Here is a 26,201-nt window from a genome sequence, read left to right on the forward strand (position 1 = left end):
ATCTTTTGTTATCTTGTAAGCTTTCCTAACCTTCCCTCTTAAATTTGAGCATTCATCATCTCTCCTAGGCTTTTTTAAAGCTATCTTCCCATGGTGACTTGTTTCTAGTTTCATTGCCCCCACATTACTTGACATTAACTCTTTTTTGTTGTTTTGTTTTGTTTTTGTTTTTAGAGACAGGGTTTCTCTGTGGCTTTGGAGGCTGTCCTGGAACTAGCTCTTGTAGACCAGGCTGGTCTGGAACTATAGAGATCAGTCTGCCTCTGCCTTCCGAGTGCTGGGATTAAAGGCGTGTGCCATCACTGCTATTAAATCTTTAAAAAATAAAAAATAGAATGACTTCAAGCTCCCCATGTAGACAAGTGTGATCTTGAACTTGTAAGCCTCCATCTTCTGCGTGCTGGAATTACAGTCATGCACCATTATTCCTGACTTAACGCCATACTAGAGATCAAACCTAGGGCTTTGTGTATGCTAGCCAAGTACTTTTCCACCAAAGCCTTGTCCTGCCAAGCCCTTGATGGCTTGGTCCTGGAATTGTGACTAGGGATGAGAAGAAAAGACAAACATAGATACACAAAAATCATGGGATATTATTGCCTGGGCTTCCTGATGGAGAAGCTGCAGTTCCCATGGAAGCTCGCTATATATTTATTACATTACCATTGAATGGATATGAGGGTGTTATTGCAAACAGCTGGAAAAGCTTATGGTATATAGCACGACCAAGGAGGAGAGAACAATCTCTGCTGGAAAGCAGTCTTCAGGCTGTAAACATCCTGGGATAGAAGCTGGGGGTAGGGGTGGGTAGCTACAGCAGACATCTTACATACTATCAACATCCACACATGGACACAATGAAGACTGCCATACCTCTGAACACCCCCCGCCCCCCGAGCCAAGTCTTTGCCACTCCCATAGGGCTCAGGCATGAGGGTCCCTGACATGGCTGTGCCCAAATTAACACCACACAGTCACTCAGGGCTTCACTCAACCAGGACTTCTTCAGTTCTCCCTTAAAGTGGAGTCAGAAATAGGTTGATAAAGGGTAGTTTATTGGGGAAAAGAACTCCCTCAAGGGAGCCAGGAACCAGGTTTGCACCTGAGCAGGACAGACCCAGAAATGCTTCCTAGTCAGCTCAGCCAGGCAAAAGAGAGGCACCTGCTCGCCTCCCCTTTTCTTAAACCCTTGTTAAGTAACTCTGACCACGCCCAAGTGGTACCTCTAATCAGGATTTCTCTCTACAGTTCCTCTTTCTTACTTCTTAGACATTCAAAATGGATATTCAGGCACAATCCAGGGGAATTGTGTTGAGCTGCAATGCTCAACACCAGACTGTACAGATGGGAAGAAGGAAGACTACACTCTGCCCAGCATAAACACAGGGGGAGACTTAGCATGTTAAAGGGATTGAAGTCTTGAGCTCTTCAAGATGTTTTTGTAATATTAGTAGGAGGAACCAATCTAGGCTATGCTAACAGAATTTGGCTTCATCCATGCTATCATCACTGTGGGTCACAGCCTACTCAGGTGACCAATTGTGCAGGCTTGCCACCTGCCCAGAGCTCCACCACCAGGAAGGAGTCTGTCACCTAAGCTCTGTTTGTATCTTGACAATTGTAATATGATAGAAATTAAACTGAAAGCAAAAATAGGAATATGCTTGCTTCCCTTAGCTGTTTTATGCAATGTGTTTATCTGGTTATTTATTTTCTCAGGTAGACATTCATCACCTCCATCCCTGGAAACCAAGGGTGTGCCTCCCAAACACACACCAAGAGCCAATGAAGCTGCAATGCCTCCACCCTACTTGTGTGGTTTCTCAAAATATCACCTAAAGCACAAATACATAACTACTTGTCTTAGTTATTTTTCTGTTTCTGTGAAGAGACACCATGACCAAGGTAACTTACAGGAGAAAGTTTATTGAGGGTTTTGCAGTACAGAGGGTGAGTCCATGACCAATATGGCAGGGAACATGGATGCAGGCAGGCAGGCATGGCATAGGAGCAGTAGCTGAGGGCTTACATGCCGACCCATAAGCAGGAAACAGAGAGGGACACTGGGAATGCACTTTTGAAACCTCAATGACCACCCCCAGTGGCACACTTCCTACAACATGAGCACACTTCCTAATCCATGTCAAACAGTTTCACCAACTGGGGACCAAGTATTTAAATATATGAGCCCATGGGGGCCATTTTCTTGTTTTGTTTTTTGTTTTTGTTTTGTTTTTGTTTTTTTTTTTTTGTTTGTTTTTTGAGACAGGGTTTCTCTGTGTAGCTTTGGAGCCTATCCTGGCACTAGCTCTGGAGACCAGGTTGGCCTTGAATTCACAGAGATCCACCTGCCTCTGCCTCCCGAGTGCTGGGATTAAAGGCATGTGCAACCAACGACCCGCCATGGGGGCCATTTTCATTCAAACCACAATAAAATCTATTTCCAGATTTTACCTTTCTCCCAAATCCTAACATAACTGCCTATATCTAGATTTTACCTGTCCCATGTTTTACACCCCATAAACTCCCCTATCCTTTGTTCTTTTACCCTTCTTTCTTTCCCTTTTGTTGCATTTGGAGTATTTAAATTATGCCTTGTATCTTCACCTTCATGGAGAAAGCACTGTACATTCTTTTTTTTTTAATATTACAGGTTTTCCCGTGAGATCTCCAAAGCTTGGAGATCTTTGACTTCTAATAACTTTTTAATAGGACTAAAAAAGCTATTGCAGCAAATGGAAAGAAAACAATAAGCTATCACACCAAGAAGTAGTAGTAACTAATAAAATTGAAATATATACTTTGAATAGAAAGTAGAGGAGGGAATGATCATATTAAATCTGTACTCTTATGTCCTTAGGAATTGTATCCCTAGTTTAATAAACACTACATTTTAATATACCTGCTTATGATCAAGAGAAATTACAATAAAAGACCACTACTATAAATAAAAACCTGTGTTGAGCCCTTATTCTATCAGTTGCTAGTGCTGTAGCCTCAGGTTCCATAGTTGTACTATAGAAGTCAAGATAAATAACTGAGATAATGCTTGTGGAGTTTAGAGCAAAATCTGGTACAAAGAGAGAATGTCACCCACATGCCTTAGGAGGCTATGTTGATAATGGCATTAGACAAGTAGCCTCATGGAGTTTTGCAAACTGCACAAGGTCAGGCCCTAAATAAAATGCTTAAGATTTCCACTAATTGTCCACCTTGTCCAAAACAAAAGTGTTTAAATACATCAATTTTGAGCTATATTTTTCCTTAGCATTAACCATCAGCTAGCAGGCAGTTCTTTTAGTAAAAGACCTTCTATTACCAAAGGACCAGTTAAGGATTAACAAAAATAGAGAAGGCTCCCTAGTAGTAAATGCCTCTTTTTTTCCCTCTCTGTCGAGGAAGAACATTGTTAGATACAGAAGGAAAGTGTCTTTGTATATGTAACTCCCAAATGGTCTGGAAAACCCCAAACTGCTACTGGGCCATAGGACAGAGAAGTTCAAAGCTGGTGGCTGCTTAATTTTTCCTGTGTAACTTCCCCTGAGATCTGCACCCTCCTGGCCAGAGTGGCCACTGCACACTGTTCTTTGTGTTGAATGCCTGTTTTGCATATTGCTTCTGTCTCGGCTCAGGACAGAAGTTGCAGAATGACAAAGAGAAACTGCTAGGCGGTTTTGGCACTGAGAAATCTGTACAGATAACACAGGCTTCAGGTGCAGCTATGAGACGCCCACTTGAGGCCAGGAAGGAGAGCAGCTTGGTTGCTGCCTGTAGGGTGCCCTACCTTGTGTCTGTGGCACAAGCTAACAAAGCAGGACACCTGGCCGGCTCTCAGATGTTTGTTCAATGTCTGTCCACCCGATACACCCTGTTTTGGGTCAGTCCTATCTCAACCTAGGGAACAATTGAGCTGTGTTTGTTCTGAATCAGAGTATCATTTTGCAAATATAAAATTTAACTTGCTTATGGGTTTGCAAGAAACAACAAGAATATATACCAGTTTAAAAGACACCCCGCCCCATTTTTTCTTTTCATGCATGCGCTGTGACGTTTACAATTTGGACTTTTCCAGAGTGTCCCACCGCAGCGGAGAAGGGCAAGTGACTTTTCCCCCCCCAAGTCTCTTAGTGAGAATACTTCGAGGTAAAGGGCAGGGACCCACTTTTCAGAGCTCGGGTTTCACGAAGGGCATCAGGATCGGGTCCCAGCAACTCCGGGACCTCTCTCCCTCCCCTCTTCCTGGGCCACTGCGTTCCCTGCCCCTATCCCACCACCCCTTCCACAGTAAGCCTGCAGGAAGACAGATGCTCGGTGGATCGGGGTTCGTCTGAGCTCTGCACCTCCCGCCCCTTGCAAACTGCGCGCTCCGGGGCACCAGGCACACCCGCCTGGGCCAGGCTGTGGTGGTGGTGGTGGCGGCGGCGGCGGCGGCGTCGCGCGCACGCGCACTCCGCGGCCCCGCGGCCGCTCCTCGACATTCCATTCCACGTGTTGCTTTGGAGGCGCCACAGGTTCCTCACCTGCGCGGGCTGCGGGGGGTCGGCGACGGGGCTGGAAGGGGGCGCGCGCGGGCTGGCGGACCTAGGCTGGGCGAGCGGTCCCCGGGCGCCCCGAGCGCCCCCGCGCTAACTCCGCCTCTCGCCTCCCGCGGCTCCGCTCGCCCGCCCGCCCCGCGCGTCCTGGCCGCGGCAAACACTCGGGCGCCGAACTCGACGTGTCCGGAAAGCCCGGGCCACTTTCCCTTTCGTTCTGCGGCCGCCGCGCGCGGACCCAGGCTCCCGCGGATCCGCGGGGACAGCTGCGCTCGGCGAGGAGCCCAGGGGACCGCCGGCCGAGCCCAGGGGCCCCAGGCAGCACCATGCTCGACCCGTCTTCCAGCGAGGAGGAGTCGGACGAGGGGCTGGAGGAGGAGAGCCGCGAGGTGCTGGTGGCGCCGGGTGGCTCCCAGCGAGCGCCGCCGGCTGCGGCTCGGGAAGGGCGGCGGGACGCACCGGGGCGCTCCGGAGGTGGTGGTGGCGGCGGAGCGGCTAGACCCGTGAGCCCGAGCCCCTCGGTACTCAGCGAGGGGCGAGAGGATCCCGAGCGGCAGCTGGACGAGGAGCAAGAGCGGCGCATCCGCCTCCAGCTGTACGTCTTCGTGGTGAGGTGCATCGCGTACCCCTTCAATGCCAAGCAGCCCACCGACATGGCCCGGAGGCAGCAGAAGGTGAGTGGCAGGACCCGGGAGCCTCCTGCGGCCACTTCTCTCCCCCGGGGGGCTTTCTTCTGAGAGAGCTCTGGGGGGGGGGGCACCTGCTGCCACCCTTCTGCTAGGGGCTGGGCACTATTTTAGGCAGACTTTGAGGGGTGTCTAGGGCAGGTTGGAGCGCTTAGGTTTCACCTCGGCCGGAGCTGGTCCGAGCTGGCCTGAGCTGGCAGGAGCTGGCAGCTTCACCTCACCACCCGCAAGACGTGGACTGAACAGCTGACCCCACCTTGCAGGCCCTGCAGTAATTGCACCTGGGCAGGTTACCTTGAGACAGGGTTAGAATGCAACTCCCAACAACTTCAATTTGGGCTGCTGTGGGGTGGGTGTGTGGAGCTGGGCTTCGCCGGTGGGACAGAGTGAGAGCCTGTAGCTAGGCAAAGCAGGTGGAGCACGGACACACTTTCCCAGTACAGAGAAATCTCCACTCAGGCAAAAGACTAGATATGTTCTTTGGGGGAATTAAAAGCAAAGTTGCATTGCTAAGTTTCCTGTGCTACCAAACAAGCAGGGCATAGCATTCAGACATTGTGGAAGATATGCTCCCAGAGTGACTATGGGTAAGTAGTTCCAGGCCGTGGCAGGCTTAATGAAGTCCACTGGTGACTGGTAAAGGACTACTGCAAATGATTCACTTATGGCTCCCTCTCCAAAAATGTAAGGAAGTTCTGTCAGATGAAATGTCTGTCATGGTTAGATTTAAAACAGGACCCTAGGAATCTGATGTTCTGTACCATACACAGAGGGAACAACTGAAATCATCTTATTCACTGGATAAGATGGAATGCTTTTCGTGGAATGCTGAGTCCGGAACGTTCTGAAGAAATCTGTAACAGTCTCCTTAGCTTGCGACATGGCATGGGGACCCAGCAAGACCAGAGCTTGCAAACAGCATACTTACATGTACAGTCCTTTATTACTTTACTGAAATAGCAAATTGCCAATGTGAGGCCTTTCTCTTAGAACCTTTTGGACTTTTAAAATAAAACTGTAGCAGGTCACCATCACTTCCCACCATGCCCCGACCACAGCCCTCCTGTCCACATGTGTCCAGTCATTTTTTAAAAATTAAAGTCTGTTTGCCATGTCAAGAGCTGTGCATTGATAGTTACTGCATGCAGCTCATTGAGTTTGGGGATAGGTGGACAACTATGAATTTGCCTGGGGTTAAGAATACTTAGTACTACATATTTAAAATTTTCCAAGAGGTTAGATCTTAAGTGTTCTTTCCAACTTTGAAAAGTCAGAACCAAATGAGCTATTCTAGAACTATCATTCTCTTGAGTGCTGTTGGGGCATTCCCATACTGCTGAAAGCTATTCACAGGGGCCCATTAGGTAGCCCAACACTTTATGGAGTTCATAGAACATTGGATTGATAGAGTTCTAACCAGTTCTAGGCTGTCTCCTCATGTGAAGAGAGAAGTAGGTCAGAGTAGCATTTTCTAGCACCAACGCCACTTGGCATGATTAGAGCTGCCATTCCTCAGGTGAAGACTGAATGCCTTGCAGAGTGTGCCGAGCCTGCTGCTCCACTCCACATGAGGCCATATACCCTTATGTCCTGCTTGTGTTGAGCCCGTGTCATCGTTGTAGGTTTTGCAAGTGCCAACCTCCATAGTCATTCTTAAGCTAAGCGTGGGTTTATATTTATGTTGCTATAGGAGTCCACACAAAGTATATGAGAATCATGCAGTGTCTAGTTTCACCTTTCACATCACATTTAGCCTAGCTTTGATGTGTTTTTTTATGTACAAATTATTATCGGGTAAAAATCAGGAGGCTGTTTGTATTTAGAATAGTTTCCTTTAGAGAGAAGTCATTTACTACTGGCTCATTTTTACTGTGAGTACTTGTTGCAGTGTGTTAAGGAAGGGGACTCTCCCTTGGCTGTTCAAATAATGCAGCTCTCCTGGCTCTTCCTGTTTAAATAGAATGTTTCTCTAGCAATTATTTGAATTGGCAAACAGGTGGACTCACAATGCTACTGAGGAGACTGTTGATGTAATGTTACTCAGACATTACTGAAATAAACCCAACTTTATGGAAGGAGAAAAGCACTGCATACATTCTCTGTACAATTATTTGGAATGCTTAGACTTTTTGTTTTTAAATATCAAGAGTCTCAAGCATAATCAGATGAACTTTAATGATTTATATTTTAATGGGGAGGTTCCATAACAAACAACCTAAGCGTTTATCTTATTTAGAAGGTCCACCTCTTTTCCTTCCTTCCTTTCTTTCTTTCTTTCTTTTTTTTTTTTTAAGAAATGCTACTTGCTAAAGGGAGCTGGAGCAATTCTTGGCAGTCAGGTTTCCTCCTAGGAAAAATAAAATGGGAATTTAACTGTGTTCATGTGAAGTTGATGCACAAGCCAACAATTAATGCCAAAACTTACTTTAAGTCTTGAATTATACAGTTGGGTTTTATAAAAGAAGTAACATGACTGCACAGTCACTAATCCATTGTATACTCTTATTCTGTGTCTTTGTAGTCAGACAGGCAGTAAGATGAATTTTTTTTTAATGCTTTCTCAGTTCTCCCAACTTTAAGAACTTAGAGGCTCAGAAATTGGTGTCTGAAAGGGTCCTCATTCTGTAACTGAAGAAAATGAGCCACAGAGATGAGAACCTTACCCTGGAGGCTACGACACGGGTTTGTAGACAAAGCCTCTCACTGGTAGGGCTGTTTGGCTTTGATGAGCCAGAGCTGGGCACAGAGTTTGTTTGGTTGTCCCCCCATTCCTCCCTCCCCCTTTTTTAACACTTAGCTAAAATGTTCCATAGAACCAGTAAGATGTTGTGTCCTTCAACTATTTGAGGGTGTTAAATAGTGGTAAACTCAGTTCAGTGAAGCTATGTATGTACGTTGTGGTTTTGATTGGCACACTTCAATGCCGAGGAGTAACAGCTGACACTTTTCAGGCCTTGCAATCACTATTGGTGCCTTTACAGAAAATCCTGGGAGTAGATTTCAGTTAGGCTCTATGACAGAGCATTGTACCAGGTAGTCCCACTGCCTCAGTGGACATAGGCAGGGTGACATGCATGATAGGCATGTGTGGTGAAGAGCAGCCATCATAGGATTGTTTCAGCAGTAAACACTGCTTGATACCTCCCTCACATTTGTTGCTTTGATTGCATTTGTTCCATTATATAACTATCAACAGTCATGACCATTAGGTAGTTCAAGATTATTGAAGGAGGGATCAGTATTATTGCTAGAAAAACAGCAAACAAAACAACCACAAGCAAATCACATATTATAATAAGGCCTTTACCTGTCAGATGTTTAGAAAATGTTGAGAACCTAGAGGGAAAAGTAACAAGTGGAGTGCTTAGTGTTAAAGGCTGGGGAAACTGACAGGCATGTTGGCCAACATAGAAGTCTATTCACAGATGTGTTTCTACTGTAAGTCTGTATTTGTAACTGTTTACAGCGAACATGATTTAAAGAGCTGGTATTTTGGATTAAGCAGGAGCTGGAAGTTTGTACACAGCCCTTTCTCTTGTTATTTTTGTTTTTATTATTGAATATAACGTGTTGTGAAAACAGCCAACTCTTGTTTTAACTAGAAATAAGGAAAGAGGAATTTAAAAGATGAAAGTGTCACCTAATAACTTTCTGCATGATTCCTATGCCTGCGTCCATGCATTTCTGTTTGCATTGCCATTGAAACGATGCACAATGCCTTTTATGAAATAAACAATGCATTTTGTGAAATAAAACTTTTTGTAAAATCATTTCTCAGCATTTTGCATAATCCTCGATGATTCTGGGTTTGAGACATTTATATAAATAAGCTTCAGGATTTTCTTAGGTAAAACTGATTTGCAGGACTGTGCTGTGGGAATGCAGTATTGGATGAGGTAATATGCAATGGATAGTTGCCTGGCCTGTCTTTCATTTGGATTTTGTAGTTTGGGGAATCTTATCCACAATCTGATAATCCAGAAGCCTAAATGCTCAGAAATCTTAAACGTTTTCTAGTGTCTCCAGATGAATCCTTTCGTATCTTGTTTCATTTGACAAGTCATAGCTACAAACTAAAAAGGTTGTCAGCAATTGCTATTGGGCTATGTGGATAAGGTGAGCAGAAAACATGAATACATTTTGTATTTACTCTTGAGTCTCATCCCCTAGATAGGATGCAATATGTATGCAAATTTTCCAAAATCCCAAATCTGAAACACTTTTAGTTCCACTGTTTTCAGATAGGCATATTCAACCTGTGCAAAAATGACCACTTTCATCTCCTTTGCAAACAGTTGTCCTTTCTGTTTTATTTATTTATTTTTAGTCTTCTGGTAACAGGCTTAGGAAAGTCAGCTTTGGTAGAAATAAATAATAGGTTTGCAAGGCCGAGAGGGCATCTTTCTTTTGCTTAGCACCATGTTGCCTGAGTGATGTGTTATCTTACTTTTGGGGCTTGAGGTACACTTGTGTCCTGATACTTATATAAGTATACTGTGTACTTAGCATACATAGTGCCTGGCATATAGAATCTAGTAAATGTTGGGTATGTGTAAGTCTCACATTTAGTTTATATCTCAAAGAATTAGTGAGATCTAGAATGGAGGAAAGATGCTTTAAAAGGAAAACATAAAGATCTTGTAGTTTTCCATAGAGCTTGTACCTTAGACATGTTTTGGGACCTGTAAATGTCCTGAAAAAAGCTCTGAAAACAGGAATCTCTATTGACACGGAACCAGTGACTTCAAAAAAACCTCAATGCCATTATCAAACCCAAGGGACAAGAAAGCAGTGGTGAACCCTGGCAATCTGGCTTGCTCTCTTGCCTACGGTTTCCAGTAGACCTGGTGCTATTCTAAAAGAGCCCCTTGCCATTCCTCCTTTGTGCTCTTTTGGCTTTAGTACAGTGTGGGACAAATACCAAAGGAATGGGTTACACTGTTTGCTGCTTTTAATAATAGGGAGTGCCTTGTCCTCTAGGGAATCCAGTTGGAAACCACACATTAAAGAAAAACCACAGGCCGGACTTGAAATGGTATCTCAGAGAAAAATGCTTATTGCTTTAGCTGATTCATCTAACCCTCCACAGGGTGTCTGGGTACCGCAGCAGCCGCACTTAATTTGATAGAATGAGTTGTGCTAATGAGAATTGAAATGGATTAAGTAATATTGTAGTCCCTTTCTTTCAAAAATGTAATCATCCTTTATTTTGATATTTGAAGACTGATTGTAAAGCAAAGTATTGTGATTACATTTCACCTCTTCTGCTTCTTTTATTTGTCTTAAGAACTTCATTTACTTGTACTCTCAGGAAACAAAGCAAAATTTTACTATAAGGTCATTAAAGTATTTCAAAAGAAAATTGAGAAAGCTGGGCCCTTTGATAGCTCAGCAGGTGAAGACACCTATCCCTAAGCCTGACAGCTTGAGTTAAATCCCTGGGACCCAAGTGGAGAAGTGACTCTTGCAGTTGACCTTGGATCTCTATACATGTACCTTGGCATGTGTGTACACGTGTGCATATCTCCACTCCGTCCAAGCTAAATAAGTAAAAACAACATTTAGAAGTTGAGGAAGATGGCTCCCAGGTTATGAAATATGGAAATTCTGCAAGGAAAATCACACTTGGAGCCAGACCACTTAAATTCTTGTGCATGTTTTACATGAACTTCAAAATGATTGAGACTTTTTCCCCTAGTGGGAAATATTAAGGTATTCTGTTCACATGGAATTATAGTCATAATGGAAAGAGCTCATGATTGCAAATCATAGGCACATTGGTGGCACACTAAATACATTCTTTAGAGTGAGGACTAGTCAAGTATCAAGTGGTGGAGTTGTCCAAAATCATTAACATTTTTCTTATAGCCACTGTATATTGGTTAAAGATTTATATATTATCTCCTTAAGGAAAATCTATAATTCTCATCTTTGGCTGCATATTATAATCACCTGGAGAGCTTTAAAAAAAATCCCATTATGCAGGTGATACTGCAGACTAATTAAATTGGTCTCAGGGGTTGGGAAGGTAGTCTTTAGGCTTCCCAGGTGAATTCAGTGTGCAGCCAAGATTGAGATCTACTGTTGTAAAGAGAGCTACAGGAAAAAGGCTTACTTTTACCTGTGTAAGGTGAAAGTGTTTGTAATAAATAAGAATACTGTGTAAAAGTGGGTATTCTGTATTAAGTAAAAGGTTGCCACCAACAGAAAGGATATCTAAATAATATGAATTCTTTGAGTACAGTGGAAAAGACAGAGTGCATTAATTTAGACTTTTAAAGTCTTCCAATAGATTGTTCTGGGTGATAAATGGTATTAGCAGCTATCATTCATTACAGAACCATAGATAGGTCATTAGCAACAACAAAATAAATACTGGGAACTGAGAGATGGGAAGTAAGCTTAAGAGTTGTTTTCCTTTCCAAGTAACATTGGGAAGAAGATGGTCTTGAAGTCTCAGTGATGGAGTTGATACCAAGCAATGCCTATAAGAAGAGTGAATTTCACAGACATCTTCTATAAAAGAGTATTGTGGTTTTCAGTCATGCATGTATGTTTGTCAAAACAGTTGTACCTAACTATGACACAATGACTCATATCAACAAGCTGCATAGCACGGTAATGCTAAGGGTGAAGTAGTGGCCTGTTTATCTTGGTGGTGACCAATAGCTCTTTAATTGGACTTATAATCTGCTCAAAAAAAAAAAGAGGAAAATCTAGTTAACTACTCAGTGCTATTAAGTTATGGTTATTGGAGAAGAATCTATTGCCACTAATTTACTAACCATAATAAGCCTTATCAACACGTGTCCTTTTACCCACAGATAAGTGTTGTCCTCACCCCTCAGCAAGGAATCTTCTCTTTGAAACAGATGGAGACCACTACAGAAAACCACAGCCAATAAAAATGCAGGATTGTGGGCCTAGTCCCACTGGATGCATCCACAAAACCCTCCCACGTCTAAAACTCAGGGAACATTGTGGCAGAGGGGTGGCAAAACTGTAAGAGCCAAATAACCAAGGAGTTTGCTGTAAAATTGTGTCTTCCAGTAATATTGGAAGCTACACTTGTTACATGAAGTCCCACCAATATGACTGCCTCCCCACCCCCCCCAAAAAACCAAGATGAACAATACCAATACAAACGCACATGCCAAGGCAGATGTTAAAAAGCCCCAGAGCCCTCAACTCTAGGTAACAGGAAAGTTGGGGGAGGGAGCTCATCAGTTGGCTGTCTAGAGCCAAGTGGTCCCATCCAGGAAACCTACGTAAAAAGTATGTGGATTGATCAGGTTACAGTGAGGAACATATATGTATATACATTATACATGCGTTAAATAACAATTAGTAAAAAAGAGGCCATGAATTTCATGTAGAGCAGGAGGTGTATATCAGAGAGTTTTGCTGGAGAAAAGGAAAGGGAGAGATATTGTAATTCTATTAGAATCTCAAAAAATGAAATAAAATTTCCCTATCTTCTGTACTCAAAAATATATTATAGATGATATTCTCAAGTCTTATTAAATAAAATCATTAGAAACACTTAAAGATTTAAGAGCGAATTCCTGTTTCTCTACCACATCCAAGCTTCTGACTTAAAAGGTGGACATTAATCAGAAGTCCCTGTTTTTCTTTGAGTTTATTAACTGGATAAGCATTGATTTGCATTTGGAAAACTTACACTGCAAAGCATCACAGGGGCTGAAGTTGCAGCTCTGGGTGGACCTTCTGCTTAGGATGCTAGGGGTGGACCTTCTGCTTAGGATGCTTAAGATTCTTGGTTTAATTCCCAGCGGAGATTGGGGGAGGGGAGAGAGAAAGAATCAACACAGAACAAAAGAAACAAGAAGCATCATAATTGTCTACTTTATAGAAATGTTATCACAAAGTTTTGTAAACTCTCTGGTTTAAATATGTTTTCATTATGTAACCTTCAAGTTGGTGTTGGATTTCTGTAAAAGAAATATTACTGGGCAAAAGGTCTGAATGACTTAAAGGTTATATTGGTCAATCATATCGTATCGTTGAGAAGAAATTTAATTTCTGATTGCTTGTGAGGATGACTACCCACCCTTGTGGTCCAATACTCTTTTCCATCTTTTTCTACTGAAATTTGGTTTTGTCTTCTAGTTAAGACATGTACTAAGACAGCATTCCTCAGTGTGGGATGCTGGTATCATCGCCTTTCACTTTGTTTTGAAGTAGATTTTCATTGCTATTTTCCTTAATAGCTCATTCCTCAGTCATGCTCAGTTACCCACTGAAATAAAAGTTAGAGGTAGGTTGAATCCCCCCCCACCAAATCTATGCAGTCATTATAGCCTTAACAATGATTAAGCTCTCCTTTGATTACTAAAATCTCATGGACTGGTTAATCATAGTAATTGTTTCATTAATTTGTTTGTAAACCATTTATTTAGTCCTTACAATGTGAGTTTTACATTATCTAGTGTTCTGAGGACATTATAAAATATAAAACAAATGGAAAACCTTTCTTGGGTTAATGATCAAAAATTATAATTTATGTATTTCTCTTTCCATGTTAATTATTTCGATATATTAATCTAGTTTTTCCTCTTTACAGTGTGATATAACATTGATTAAAGGTTACTATATGTTTTAATTTCTAATAGTGTTTTTACTTTTTCCATGTCAAAAGTTTCTTAGCTTCAGTGTTCTTCCCATTCTTCCTGACTTCTCTAGTTGTCATTTAGTGAATAAATACATTTCATCTCAGTGGGCCCTGGCTGCTTTTTTTGTTCTTGTGATTAAATGAGATGCTGGGTGTAGCATATTTAGCATAGTGCCAACGAGTTGTATATATGCCATTTGAAATGCTGTCATTCTAAACAGTCTAATTAAGTCTATTTGAGAACAATATTTGTACTATAGCCAGTCTCCTAGGAGCTCATTCTACTTCCCCATTTTCCTCAGTCCTTGTGTTTGTGTTTTGTCATCTTTTGAAATTTTGATTTTACAGAACCCTTGCATTTATAATTATGGTGATTTTTGAGTGTTTTATACTCTGTTATTACTGTAGCATATAATTTCTCCATTATTTATTTATCTAATTATGGAGCAATGGGAAGCTCTTTAATTTTTTATGCTGTAACTAGTCATATTGATTGTACATATTGACAGCACACAGTTGATTCCTTTAATATTGATCTTTCTGGGTTCCTGTTTAGAAGGGCAAATTGATGCCGATGGGGATGCCTTTGCCCTATGCAGTAGCTGGCCTGCTATATCTTATTGGCTAGAGTACTAGGATTAGTTACCAACCTGCTTTCTGTGGCTTTATGGGGTAGTGTTTCATGTATTTTACCAGTAAGTTTTTCTGACTAAAATTTGATGATAGATACTCTTTAAATAAGTATCCTTTCATTTTTTATTACATTAATAAGATAAAACATCCAAAATTGATATTGAATTCTATAAATTTCTTTTTTTCTTATACATGGAGATTATTGATTGCTTCTGTTTGGTTCCTGCATGTCAGATTGCTTGAGTGTCTATAAAATAAAATCTGCATTTCCTGGGTAATTTCTACCTGTGTAGGATTTGATTTTTGGTATACTTTTTTTGAGTTTAGTATACATTTATTTTGTAGTAGTATATTATTTATGACTTATTAAAGCCACTGGAGATCAAAAATAGCAAACTAGCAGCCATACTGGTTAGCCATAGAAGCCAGGCACACATCTGTAATCCCAGGACTCAGGATTAAGAGTAGACAGATCTCTGTTAGTTCAAGGCTACACTGACTACATGAAATTGATCCATTCCTAAAAGAAACAGCTCACACAAAGGTGATCTCATCAAGTGGGATCACATGCCTTTAATCCCAGCACTAGGGAGGTGGAGACGTGGTTGGGCAGAGAAGGGAATATAAGGAGGAGGAGACAGGATCTGAGGGCCTTTTGCCTCTGAGGATTTGAGGGGACAGGATTGCCATTTCAGCTGGGTAGAGGTAAGATCTGCTGGCTGGGCTGCTTTGCTTCTCTGATTTTCAGCAGAAACTTGAAGCCCAATATCTATCTCTGGGTCTCTTATTTATTGTGCTGTATTAGTTCTTGGCTTTTGTACTTATGTTCTTAAGAAGAAGGTTTATCATTTTCTACTCTACAGTCATCATAGGGTTGAGAGAAGTAGTGGTGTGAAATGAGAAACATTTCACTGTATGTGTGCTCTCCAGTACTGTCTGCCAGGGTGCAAATGCTCTAGTATTTGGATTTGAAGAATCAAAAATTACATTATCCACATCCAGAATCTGTTTAGATTTTTATCTGTCTTTGTAACTAATTAGAATTTTTCTCAGTTCCAGATGCAAATATGATAATTGCCCGTTTTCATAAAATTGGCCACTTCTAGAACTTCGAACTATGTTGTCACAGAGTTGACCTTGTTTTTCATTTACTTTCTTTCTACCACCTCCTTCTTCTCCTTCTTCTTCTATGTAGTCATGGCTGCCCCAAAACTCAGGCTGGCCTTGAGCTCACAGAAATTGACCTGCCTCTTCATCTAGTGCTGCATGGGGTGGGTTAAAGATGTGCACTACTGGATGGGTTTTATTTACTATTGGAATTTATTTATGTGGGTATGGAAATTGTGTCTACATAGGTCAAAAAGGGCATTGGATCCCCTGGGAATGGAGTTATAGACTGTTGTGAGCTGCTATGTTTATGCTGGGAATTGAGTCCTCTGGAAGAGTAGCCAGTGCTCTTAACCATGGAGCCTTGTCTCCAGCCCCTACTTTCTTTCACACTGTTTAAAAAAAATCCATGTTTCCCATTTTAAAATGCATATCAGATGGTGGAGATGTCTCCATTGGTAAAGAGCATGAGGACCTAAATCAAGATCGTTGTCATCCATGTAAAAATTGGACATGCTAGGTGATGGCATCTACCCATAATTCCATGGCTGCATTGGTAGAGACAGGAAGGTCAGTGAGATTTCTAGTTTCATTCTAGCCAAATTGCTCAGTGCAAGGTTTAATGCAAGACCCTGCCTTAAAAAATAAGGTGGGGACACTTGACATCCACTGTAGCCTCTGCATGTAGCTTCACACATACTGACACATGTATGAACTTGTCATAGCATGTACCTACACAAAACGAAAATAAGCATTGATAAAAGGTTTGAGAGTGAGTAGACTTGCACATCCCAGTTGTCTATGAGCCGGGGACCTAGGATGTCAGATGCTGACATCATGAACGATTGAAAGACAGGTCTGGGACAGTGACTCTGGACTCTTATGGGAGTATGCAGAGCAGAAGTAAGCTTTATTGAGAGTTACACAGAAGTGAGTAGTTGAAAAAGAAAAGAGAAATTAAGAAAAATGGGAGAAATCTGGGGAGTAGGAGAGGTATCCAATAGAAGAAAATGCCTTTGAACTCTATTGTCTAGGGTTTTTATAGGCCCGTGGCAGAAGCTGGACACAACTGAGATGATTTCTAATGATATTTGTTGGTGACTTGAGTTCTCATTTTTAGGACCATTGGAAGGCTGTATGTATGCCCACCCTGGTCCCACTAGTCAGATGGTTGTGCTGGGCAGGTGAAGCACTACCTCTGTCTCTGACTCTAGCTTTGTTAGTTACCTACCTGGCTGCCAAGGGTTAATCATTTGGTCAGTATTCTTACCCCCAGCCTTGCAACTGCCTTGGGTTCTGTTCATTGAACTTTTCTTTGTTCTCACATTTGTGTCATTAGCTTTGCCATAACAGCCACCAAGATGTAGCTGTGGTCTTTCTTGTTTACTATGTTTAGCTTCTTGTCTGTGGGGTGGTCTGAAGTGGTCTCCAGGACAGAAGTTGCTTGTTGGAAGCCACCCTTACATACAGTGTAGTCTGTTACAATTAGAAGCATTAGAAGCAATAATATAAGAAAGGACAAGCACTTGGTAGGGAAACAACATACCTGCTGTCCCCCTGTTGTGCCACCCCCACCCCCATTCTCAGTCTAGTTTGGTTATATAATGTCTAATTATAAATCCTGTTATTCATCTTCATCGGTGTCCCAGACCTTGCCATGGTAACCCTTAATCTTTTTTAACCTCAGTCTCTGTGGTCACTGTGATGTATCAAACAACTTGCAGTTTTTATTTTGGGTCCTTTCCCTGGGCTACCCATAGAGAGCTGGTTCCTATGTCAGAATGATCCATCTGCAGTTCCTATTCTTGATTTTCATAGTCTTATTGTTGTGTTTGTTGTTGCTGTTTTCTGTTTGTTTTTTGGTTTTTTTTTTTTTTTTTTTTTTTTTTGATAGTGACTGAAGGATGGCAAGATAGGAGAATATGATTATTCCCCTGGGCTTCTTTTTTTCTGCTTTCTAATAAAGGTAATGACAACAAAGCTATGAATTTACCTCTTCTTTTTTTTTATTAGTTCAAATTAGGAACAAGCTTGCTTCACATGGCAATCCCTTCTCCCCCTCCCTCTTTCCCCCAACCCCTCACCAGCCAACCACCATGGGGGCTCCCCAAAGTCCACCACATCACCCTAGTGGATATTTCTTTGAAATTGGTTTATAACTTTATAAGCTAGTCTGTCCTCCAAAAGGTTGCTCTTTTAACCACACACACACACACACACACACACACACACACACACACACACACGGGTGGGGGGAGGTGAGAGAGAGAGAGAGAGAGAGAGAGAGAGAGAGAGAGAGAGAGAGAGAGAGAGAGAGAGTGTGTTTCTGTACCATATGGAAGGTAGGTAAAAAGACATTCTGCTACTACAAAATCTACATTCTTACTACTTCAATTTTAGGGAAACAGATTCTAAATTTTATTTAAAGATATAAGTCTTAATTGCCTTTCTGCAAAAAAAAAAAAAAATTAGACTAAAGCTCAAAGTACTGCTCCAGTTAAAAAGGTTTTAAAATGCTGAAATGCTGAATACCATGGGAAAGAATTTCAACTGTAACAGAGCGACTCTAGCCTACAGCATTCAGCCCTTGTTTTCTTCGTAGGATTGCATGTGTTCTGGCCTGGAAAGGAGGAAGAACATTGAGACAAAAGCCCATAATCTCTTATCTTTGGTTTTACTAAGTCTAGGTCTCCCTTTTTTACATGTTTTGTATAAGGAGTTTCTGTCAGAAGAACAAGGAGTTTACTCTGCGACTGTATCTCTTAGACTTTCAAGAGTTACATCTATAAAGTCTCTGAGCTGAATTAGGACATGGATGGTGAAAGCCTACAAGGACTCAACCTTACACAAAACCTACAGGCAACTAAGGAGTCCTGAGAAGACTGTGAGAAATATTCTCCTGCAGGGAAGAGCACACCAGTTTGTTACCTGATAACAAATGGTCAGCCTTCAACACATACATAGAAGTAGCATTATACAGACGGACAAGGTTGTATTTATGAATATACATATAACAACAATTAGTGGAAAAAGAGGCCATGTATTTGAAAGAGAGTAAACAGGTGGGTGTAGGAGGTTTTTGGAGGTAAGGAAGCAATGGGGGAAATGTTATAATCTTTCATAATCTCAAAAAATAAAAGAAAGAACTTTTAAGTTTCTTCCTAAGAAATGAGCTTTCTGTTTATTCAAAAATGAGGTCATTGTTTTGAACAATATACTTATGAAATGATAGGTGGTTTTAAATATTTAAGTAATTATGCAAAATTAACATTATGTATCACCAGTGTTTAACAACAGAAGAATTCTCATAAACATCTGTCATCAAACCTTAGAATTCTATGCTTTGAATTTGATTTTTTTTGCCTTCATTTTTAGTGTTCTACATCTAATAAAGAGAAAAATACTATTGGATAGGCAAATTATTATCATAAGAAGCAGATGCCCAATTGGTGAGTTACTGAGTTTGTAGTCTTTCAAATGAGGAGATGTCAAGAAGACAGTTGTTTAGTGTTCAGGGGAGAGATTTAGGTACAAGAATTCAATGAGAGCTGTCATGTGTCTGGTAATAGGCAGTAGGCATTGGGGTGAGATAGCCTAGAGAAAAAGATAGCCGAGACAGGACAGCATTTTAATGACTAGCATTAAATGTTTTGGGGATTCAGAATATGTTAGGAGGCTGGGATGACAAAGTAAATTGGGGGAAAAAAGAATAGCCAGATAGAGAAGAGGCAAATGAAGATGTTCTGTGTCATAGAAATGAAAGATCTGTTTGACAGAGGATGCTGAAGGCAGAGCCAGGCGCTGTGGAGAAATCAGGTGAGCTAGGCATTGAAAATAGTAACTAGATTTATGGATGCGACTCTATCAATATTGACCTAAGCAACTCAATTTAGTCTTCATAAATAACCCACCCTTCCTTATGCTGGCATTCCTAGATGGTGTATTTTACAGATTCAGCCTTTCTTCAGTTGGTGAACAGCTTGAGGTTTCAGTTAGCTCTGCCACCTAACAGCTGTTTTGGCTTTGTAAAGAATCCTACTTTTGCAGGACAGGGGTCTACATAAATATGACTGTGTCTACGTACATGTGTGTATTTTTGTTTTATAGTAGTCAATTAAGAATTAGTGGTATCATAAACTTCAATTGTGTTTTTAATCCAGGTGAAAATCACCAAGTATCCTGGCAAGAGTCAGTCTTCGATGTTAATGTAAAGTCATTAAGTTTAGCTGTTTTCCTTTCAGTTGTGAATTTAAAAAGCAAACATAGATCAGATGTTATACAAATGTTCAAATATATATATCAACCTGAGTGAACCAGGTTGTAATATATTTTAGCTCAGTAGGATGTTATGAAGATTATCTGAAATGATTTCTGGAAAGCATAAAGTTTCAATACCTGGCATAGAGCAAACTTTCAAAGAGTTTCCTCTTTAAAATTTTAGCATAGCTTACATTCAGGAAAAAAAAAGCAATTGCATATATGTGTGTATATTGAATGGCCAGAGGTTGATGTTAGGGGTCTTCCTTGATTGCTTTTCACCTTACATATTAAGGCAGTGTCTCTCACTTAAACCTAGCTGGTCTAATAAATACCTCACCTTGTCATAGGGATCTAAAAAACGCAGCCTGTCTCTGCTTCTGAGTGTTGGAATTGTGGGTGGATTAACACATGCTGCTGGCATTATGTGGCTTCTGGGGATCTGAACTCTAGTCCTCATCTTGTGTGGCAAATGATTTGCCCATAGAGCATTCTCCACATCCCCAAGGCACTTGGGTTTTAATAAAAATTATCAAGGCAATTTTAACAGCTGTTCTCTGATAAGCATTATGTTAGTTACTGTTGTATGGATGTGGACAAGCTAGGTTCTCGGGAGCTTCTATTCTAGTACAGGTGACTAAGGATTGACACATACATGTGGGCATGCATATTAACGAGAGACTGATGTGGAAGGGTCTGCCACCACTGTGTGGAGGGGGATAGTCAGGAAGAGGACTTGAATGATTGACCTACTTAGGAAAGTAGCTGAGGTTGTATTAAAAGCAAGTACAAAATGTCTTGTGGTAGAATAAACATGCTTTTCTTGGGGAAGAACTGCAGAGAGATCCAGGAGACTAGAGAAGAATGTGTGGCTGTGGCAAATGACTGGGACTTAAGTTTAATGCTGACCCCTTGGATGGTTTTTGACTGGGACTAGAAAATGACCTGATACAGATTCTAAACTGGTGGACTCTGAGAATGGACGGTGCCATTCCATGGAACAATTTGGGGTTAGAGATAGGCATATGTGCAATATATATGAAATTTAGTTACCCATTTTGATAAAGAATAAAAGTGGGTAAGATGGTTTGATTTAAATAGAGCTGGAGTCAAGAAGAGATTTAGACTATGTCAGAGTATTTACTAAATATCATGGAAGCTCATGAATTCCATGAGTGATGGGTCAAAATTGTGCTCTTATTTTTGCTCAAATCTTACGTATACATACATAATACACACACACACACACACACACACACACACACACACACACACACACACACACACACACACACTTAGAAATCTGAGCCTCGTAAAACAGAATATATGGTTCCCTGTCCCACTTTTTCTATTTTAATGCTTAACAAGTAATTCACCCCTCCTTGTTCCCCCTTCCCCGTGTGTGTGTGTGTGTGTGTGTGTTTGTGTTCATTAGTTTACATATGTGTGTTGAAGTTATATCAACCTTGGCTTTTGTTCCTCAGCATCCTTTGATTTAGCTAGGCTGGCCCAATTATCCTATCTCTACCTCCCCAATGCTAGAATTATAAATGATTGCAACTGCCCTGGCTTTTAAACATGGGTTATGGGAACTAAATTCAGGTCCTTATGCCTACAAGGCAAGCACTTTAATGATGGCTATTTTCCATCCCACGTTTTATAATTCTTCTAGAAAACTCCTCAGAAATCTAAACAAGCTGGTTCTTGTTCCTGTTGTTTCCTGTAGTGGGATCATAGTGAGGCTTTAGCTTGCTGATACAAACATCTGGCTTCCCTTTCTTCATTTTAGGATATTGCCTATATTTTTGCTTTTTGCTAGTGGACTTCAAAAACATTGGTTTCTTCTTATGAATTCTATAATTTTAGTTGGGTGTATGGCAGTTTGACAGGACTGTATTTTCCATCTTCTCATCCTCCCTTCAGGGCAATGAGGCCAAGCATGATTGTCTGTAGAAGATATGAAAACACACGTTTGGGAGCACAACATGGCTTTATTATTTTTCCCCATGAAAATGGGACCTTGACAACATCAGCATCAACAAGAAGTCATGGGGGCAATACTTTAGCTTTGACAGAATTCAGAAGATAGGTTAGAGACTACTGAGATTTCTCTTAAGAAAGATTATCATCCCGAAGGTGAGTTCATCAGGATCTCATATTTGTTCCTACTTTTAGAAATAGGAAGAAGAAGAAAGGAGGAGGAGGGAAGAGGGGAGAGGAGAATGAAGAATATGGGGGGGGGGTAGGAGAAAGAGACCATTGTGGTCTTGCTTGTACAAATGAAACCTGGAGAGAATGGAGCTTGCCACTAGCTAACCATAGAAGTCTGGAGGTCTGTACAGACAGACAGGAAGTGAGCTAGCTGGGCAGAAATAGGATATAAGCAGAGAGAAACAGGAACTTGCTCTCTTGTCTGCTGAGACGCTAAGGAGGTAAGGTGTAGTGGTGGCTTGCTCCTTCTCAGCATTTTCTTCAGTATCTGACTCTGGGTTTTTGTTACTTAGACCAATTAAGAACTCTATTTACAGACCATAACAACAAAAATGACAATGAAGATGGCGACTACTTAAGTTTGTGAAAATGGGGTAGTAATGAGAGTGATGTACACCAATGTTTCCTGAATCATCAGAACGACATTTCCTTCCTGATGTCTCCTCTTCCTGCTGCTTCCTGTATCAGTCTTGGTGTAAAAGGAATTTGAATGACCACTTAGACAAATTGATAGCTGCTCTTTTTTTGGGGGGGGGGCAGGGGGAGTTCCTGTAATGGCTAGTTTTATGTCAACTTGACACAAGCTAGAGTCATCAGAGGGGGGAGTCTGAATTGAGAAAAATGCCTCCATAAGCTCAAGCTGTAAGGCATTTTCTTAATTAGTGATTGATGGGGGAGGGCCCAGCCCATTGTGAGTGGGGCCACCCCTGGACTAGTCCTGGGTTATATAAAAAAGCAGGCTGAGCAAGCCATGGGATACAAACCAGTAAGCTGTCTCCCCCCCCCGCCCCACAGCCCCAGCCTCTGCATCAGCTCCTGCCTTCAGGTTCCAGCCTGTTTTAGTTCCTGTCCTGGCTTCCTTCAATGATGGACTATGATGCAGAAGTGTAAGCCAAATAAATCATTTCATCCTGAGCTTGCTTTATGTCATAGTGTTTAGTAGCAGCATTAGAAACCATATAAAAGTTCCAAAGAAACAAGTGAGAAAGAAACAAGGTCTCTGACAACCTTGCAGAGGAATGGCACCACTAAGCTAAGACTTCACTGTGAGAGAGGAGTGATTGTTATGACTAAGTGTATGTAAGTGAATGCGCTTAATTTAATGTGTTAAAATTGATTTCTGTTATCTTAATTATAGTTTGCTTTATAATTTACTAACATCCTTTATTCTTTTTCTTCACCACAATAGGATGATGCCCATTCCTTTCCTGCTGACAATATTAATGTTTTGTTTGGAAATTAATTTCTTTCTTTTATTTTTTTGGTATAGTGTTTTCAGCCTCAAGGAAGATATTCACTTTACAGCTTCTCTTGCAGCTATAGTTGGTGATGTGATACCAATTTGAATTATGAGACAGGGTGATGACATAGTTTGCATTATTCCTTCTCTCTTCCCTTCCACATCTAGAGACGTTAACTATTGTGTCTGGAGCCATAGCTAACATACTTATGAGGAGAAAAAGCTAAGGATGTATTTTCCTTTATTTTTAAGATTATAGTTACACCATTTCTCCCTTAGCTTTCCTCCCTCTGACACACCCCAAGTATACCTTTCCTTGCTGTCTTTCAAATTCATGTTCTTTTTAATTGTTGTTACTTGCATCAATGTATATACATATACATACATACATACATACATATATATGTCTAAACATAACCTGCTCAGTTTATATAATGTTGCTTATATGTATGTTTCACTTGGTGTTGGATAACTAAAATATGCTCTTCCCTGAAGAAGATATTTCTACTATTATCAGTGTTTCTTAAGTTGTCTATATTTCTTTGTGTAGGACTCAGGGTTCATAGACTTTCCCCCATCCACTGTGGCCTGCCTATTATTTTTGTCCTTGTTCAACACATGTTTAGGCATTCCTGTTGGTGAGAGTTTATGGATGAAGCTTCTGACATTCCTAGGAGACACAGACTCGTGGCAAACTCCCTGATCCTGTGGTTCTTATAGTCCCTCTCCCTGCTTTCCTAAAATGCCCTCTGAGCCTTAGCTGCCAGAGTGTTTTATAGATATATTCATTGGGTCTGGGTTCCCCAACTCTGCCTTTTGATTGGTGGTTGTTTTCTGTAATGATCTCCATCTGTTGCAATCTTTGTTAAGGTGTGAAGGTCATATTCACTTGTGGATATAAGGACAAGTATTTAGAATATAATTAGAGATTATGCTGGTTTAGCAAAGTAGTTGTAGATTCCCCAAGATCTATGACTTCACCAACTTTGAGCAGTTGGCAGGTAATGAGTACCAGCCATGGTTTCCCTCTTGTTGAGAGAGTCTTAAATCCAATTAGAGAACAGTTGGTCACCACCAAGTTTGTGTGTTACTACTGCATTCTTAGGATTATGGTGCTATGCTGGTTTCAGGATTATGGTGCCATGTTGTTTACATGGTGCCTTCTGGTACCACCAGATATAATCCCTGGGGGTACAATCAGGTGCTTTCAGATTAGTTCTAGCTCAGGAACCTCTGGGCCCTATCTTTGAAGTGTATAATATCTTCAGTAGTAGGGACTCACCTCCCACCTCTATGGGACAACCAAGGGCAATAGCAATAGCCTGTAATGTTCTGGCAGTCTCTTGGAAAACCCTGACTAAAAACTCAAAAGAGAGCTTCCCATGCCTGGTATTTGTATTTTTGTTAGATGATTTGTGTCTCTTGGAGGGAGCATTGTCATTCCAGATGAGAACATTCAATTTAAGGGGTGTGTGTGTGTGTGTGTGTGTGTGTGTGTGTGTGTGTGTGTGTGTGTGCAGACACAGAATTAGGTGTATTATCGGCTTTTGCATTTTCAGCTTTGATACATACCAGCCTTAAAATACTTGTGTGTGCAGAAAATAGTCTCACAAGATCTTCCTCTTTTCCATAGCCATCAGAGATCTCTGCACTTAGGCATGATTCTACAAATTGGAATTTACTTAATGGCATTTGTGTTACCATAAACAACTCTTTTACAGCACAGCCACACAGCATTCTTGGCTGCATTTCTAATGATTTATTTCTCATCATTTTTGCTTCTCTGGTTGGCCTTGAACTCATAGAGATCATTCTCTTTCACTCTTCCAAGTGCTGGGACAAGAGACCTGCACCACCCTGCCTAGCTGGTCGCATTTCTTTTTGTATGCTTTTATAAAAGATTTCATTGTTTATTTTGTCTGCTTAGCTTATCTCCTTCACTGTCTCCTTAAGGTGCTGCAAATCTAAGTCAGTGGTTCTCTCACTAGGGGCAGTTATGTGCTCTAGCAAGCATTTCACACACATGCACAAATGTACACACATACACACACACACACACACACACACACACACACACACACACACGTGTGCACGCATACACTCCCCCCAAAAAAGAAAGAAAGGAAAGAAAGATAGTGGCAATGTTTCTTTCTAAGTGATTCTCATTCTCAGTTACTGCTTGGTGGAAAGAAGGTATGCTAGAAACACTGTAAAACTCAATGAAGATTTGTCTTTTATCCTTCATGATATTTCAATATTCTATCTAATATCTGTGTTAAAGCTTCCTTACAATTACTTGGCCTTAAAATACTTATCTATCAAATACAAGATACCTTTTACATAATTTAATAAATAGCAACATTCTTAGACATGCAAACCATTCCCAGGTAAATTGAGAGAGCATTGAATTTGATTTTATCAGGAACTTTTCCCAGTATGGCTCACTGTTTCGGAAAACAATGTCTCCATCAGCAGTGATGTTTGCGTTATTTGTTTTCCCAATGCTGGATGCATGTGTCAGCCTCCATTTTCACTTGTCAGCTTCTCCTTGATTTTATGGGTATATATAAAACCTATTTAGCCTTTATTTCAAAATGTCAAAAATAAAGAATAGTGTTGACAACATTTAGTAAAAATATTGCCTAGCATTTCTGAACCAGACTTCATTATTTACCTAGGACTATGTGCCTATATTATTTTGTCCTCTAGACCAGTATGGCTGAGGATTTACATTCTGAAATCTATGTGATTTTTATTGTTTATTCCTATTCAACTTAGGGCTATTTATATTGTTTTACAGTGTTAGTGCAGATGATACAGTCTACCTGCAAATTTCATTTCTGACTCTCAACAATTAGTTATTAACTATCTTTAGGAAGTCTTATTGTTTAGTGTTCAGCAAT

General features: G+C 41.0%; 1 protein-coding gene across 17 annotated transcripts in view; it reads left to right on the forward strand.

Moving 5' to 3' along the window:
* Nucleotides 1–4,858: 4,858 nt before the first annotated feature.
* Nucleotides 4,859–26,201, forward strand: part of Cadps2 (calcium dependent secretion activator 2) — a 514,674-nt gene continuing 493,331 nt past the window's right edge. For all 17 annotated transcript variants that reach the window (XM_035451763.1, XM_027389980.2, XM_027389983.2 and 14 more), the window contains exon 1: nucleotides 4,859–5,206. In XM_035451763.1, coding sequence (XP_035307654.1) covers nucleotides 4,859–5,206 — 348 coding nt within the window. The remainder of the gene's footprint in view (nucleotides 5,207–26,201) is intronic.

Source organism: Cricetulus griseus, assembly GCF_003668045.3.
Source record: "Cricetulus griseus strain 17A/GY chromosome 1 unlocalized genomic scaffold, alternate assembly CriGri-PICRH-1.0 chr1_0, whole genome shotgun sequence".
Lineage (NCBI taxonomy): Eukaryota > Metazoa > Chordata > Mammalia > Rodentia > Cricetidae > Cricetulus > Cricetulus griseus.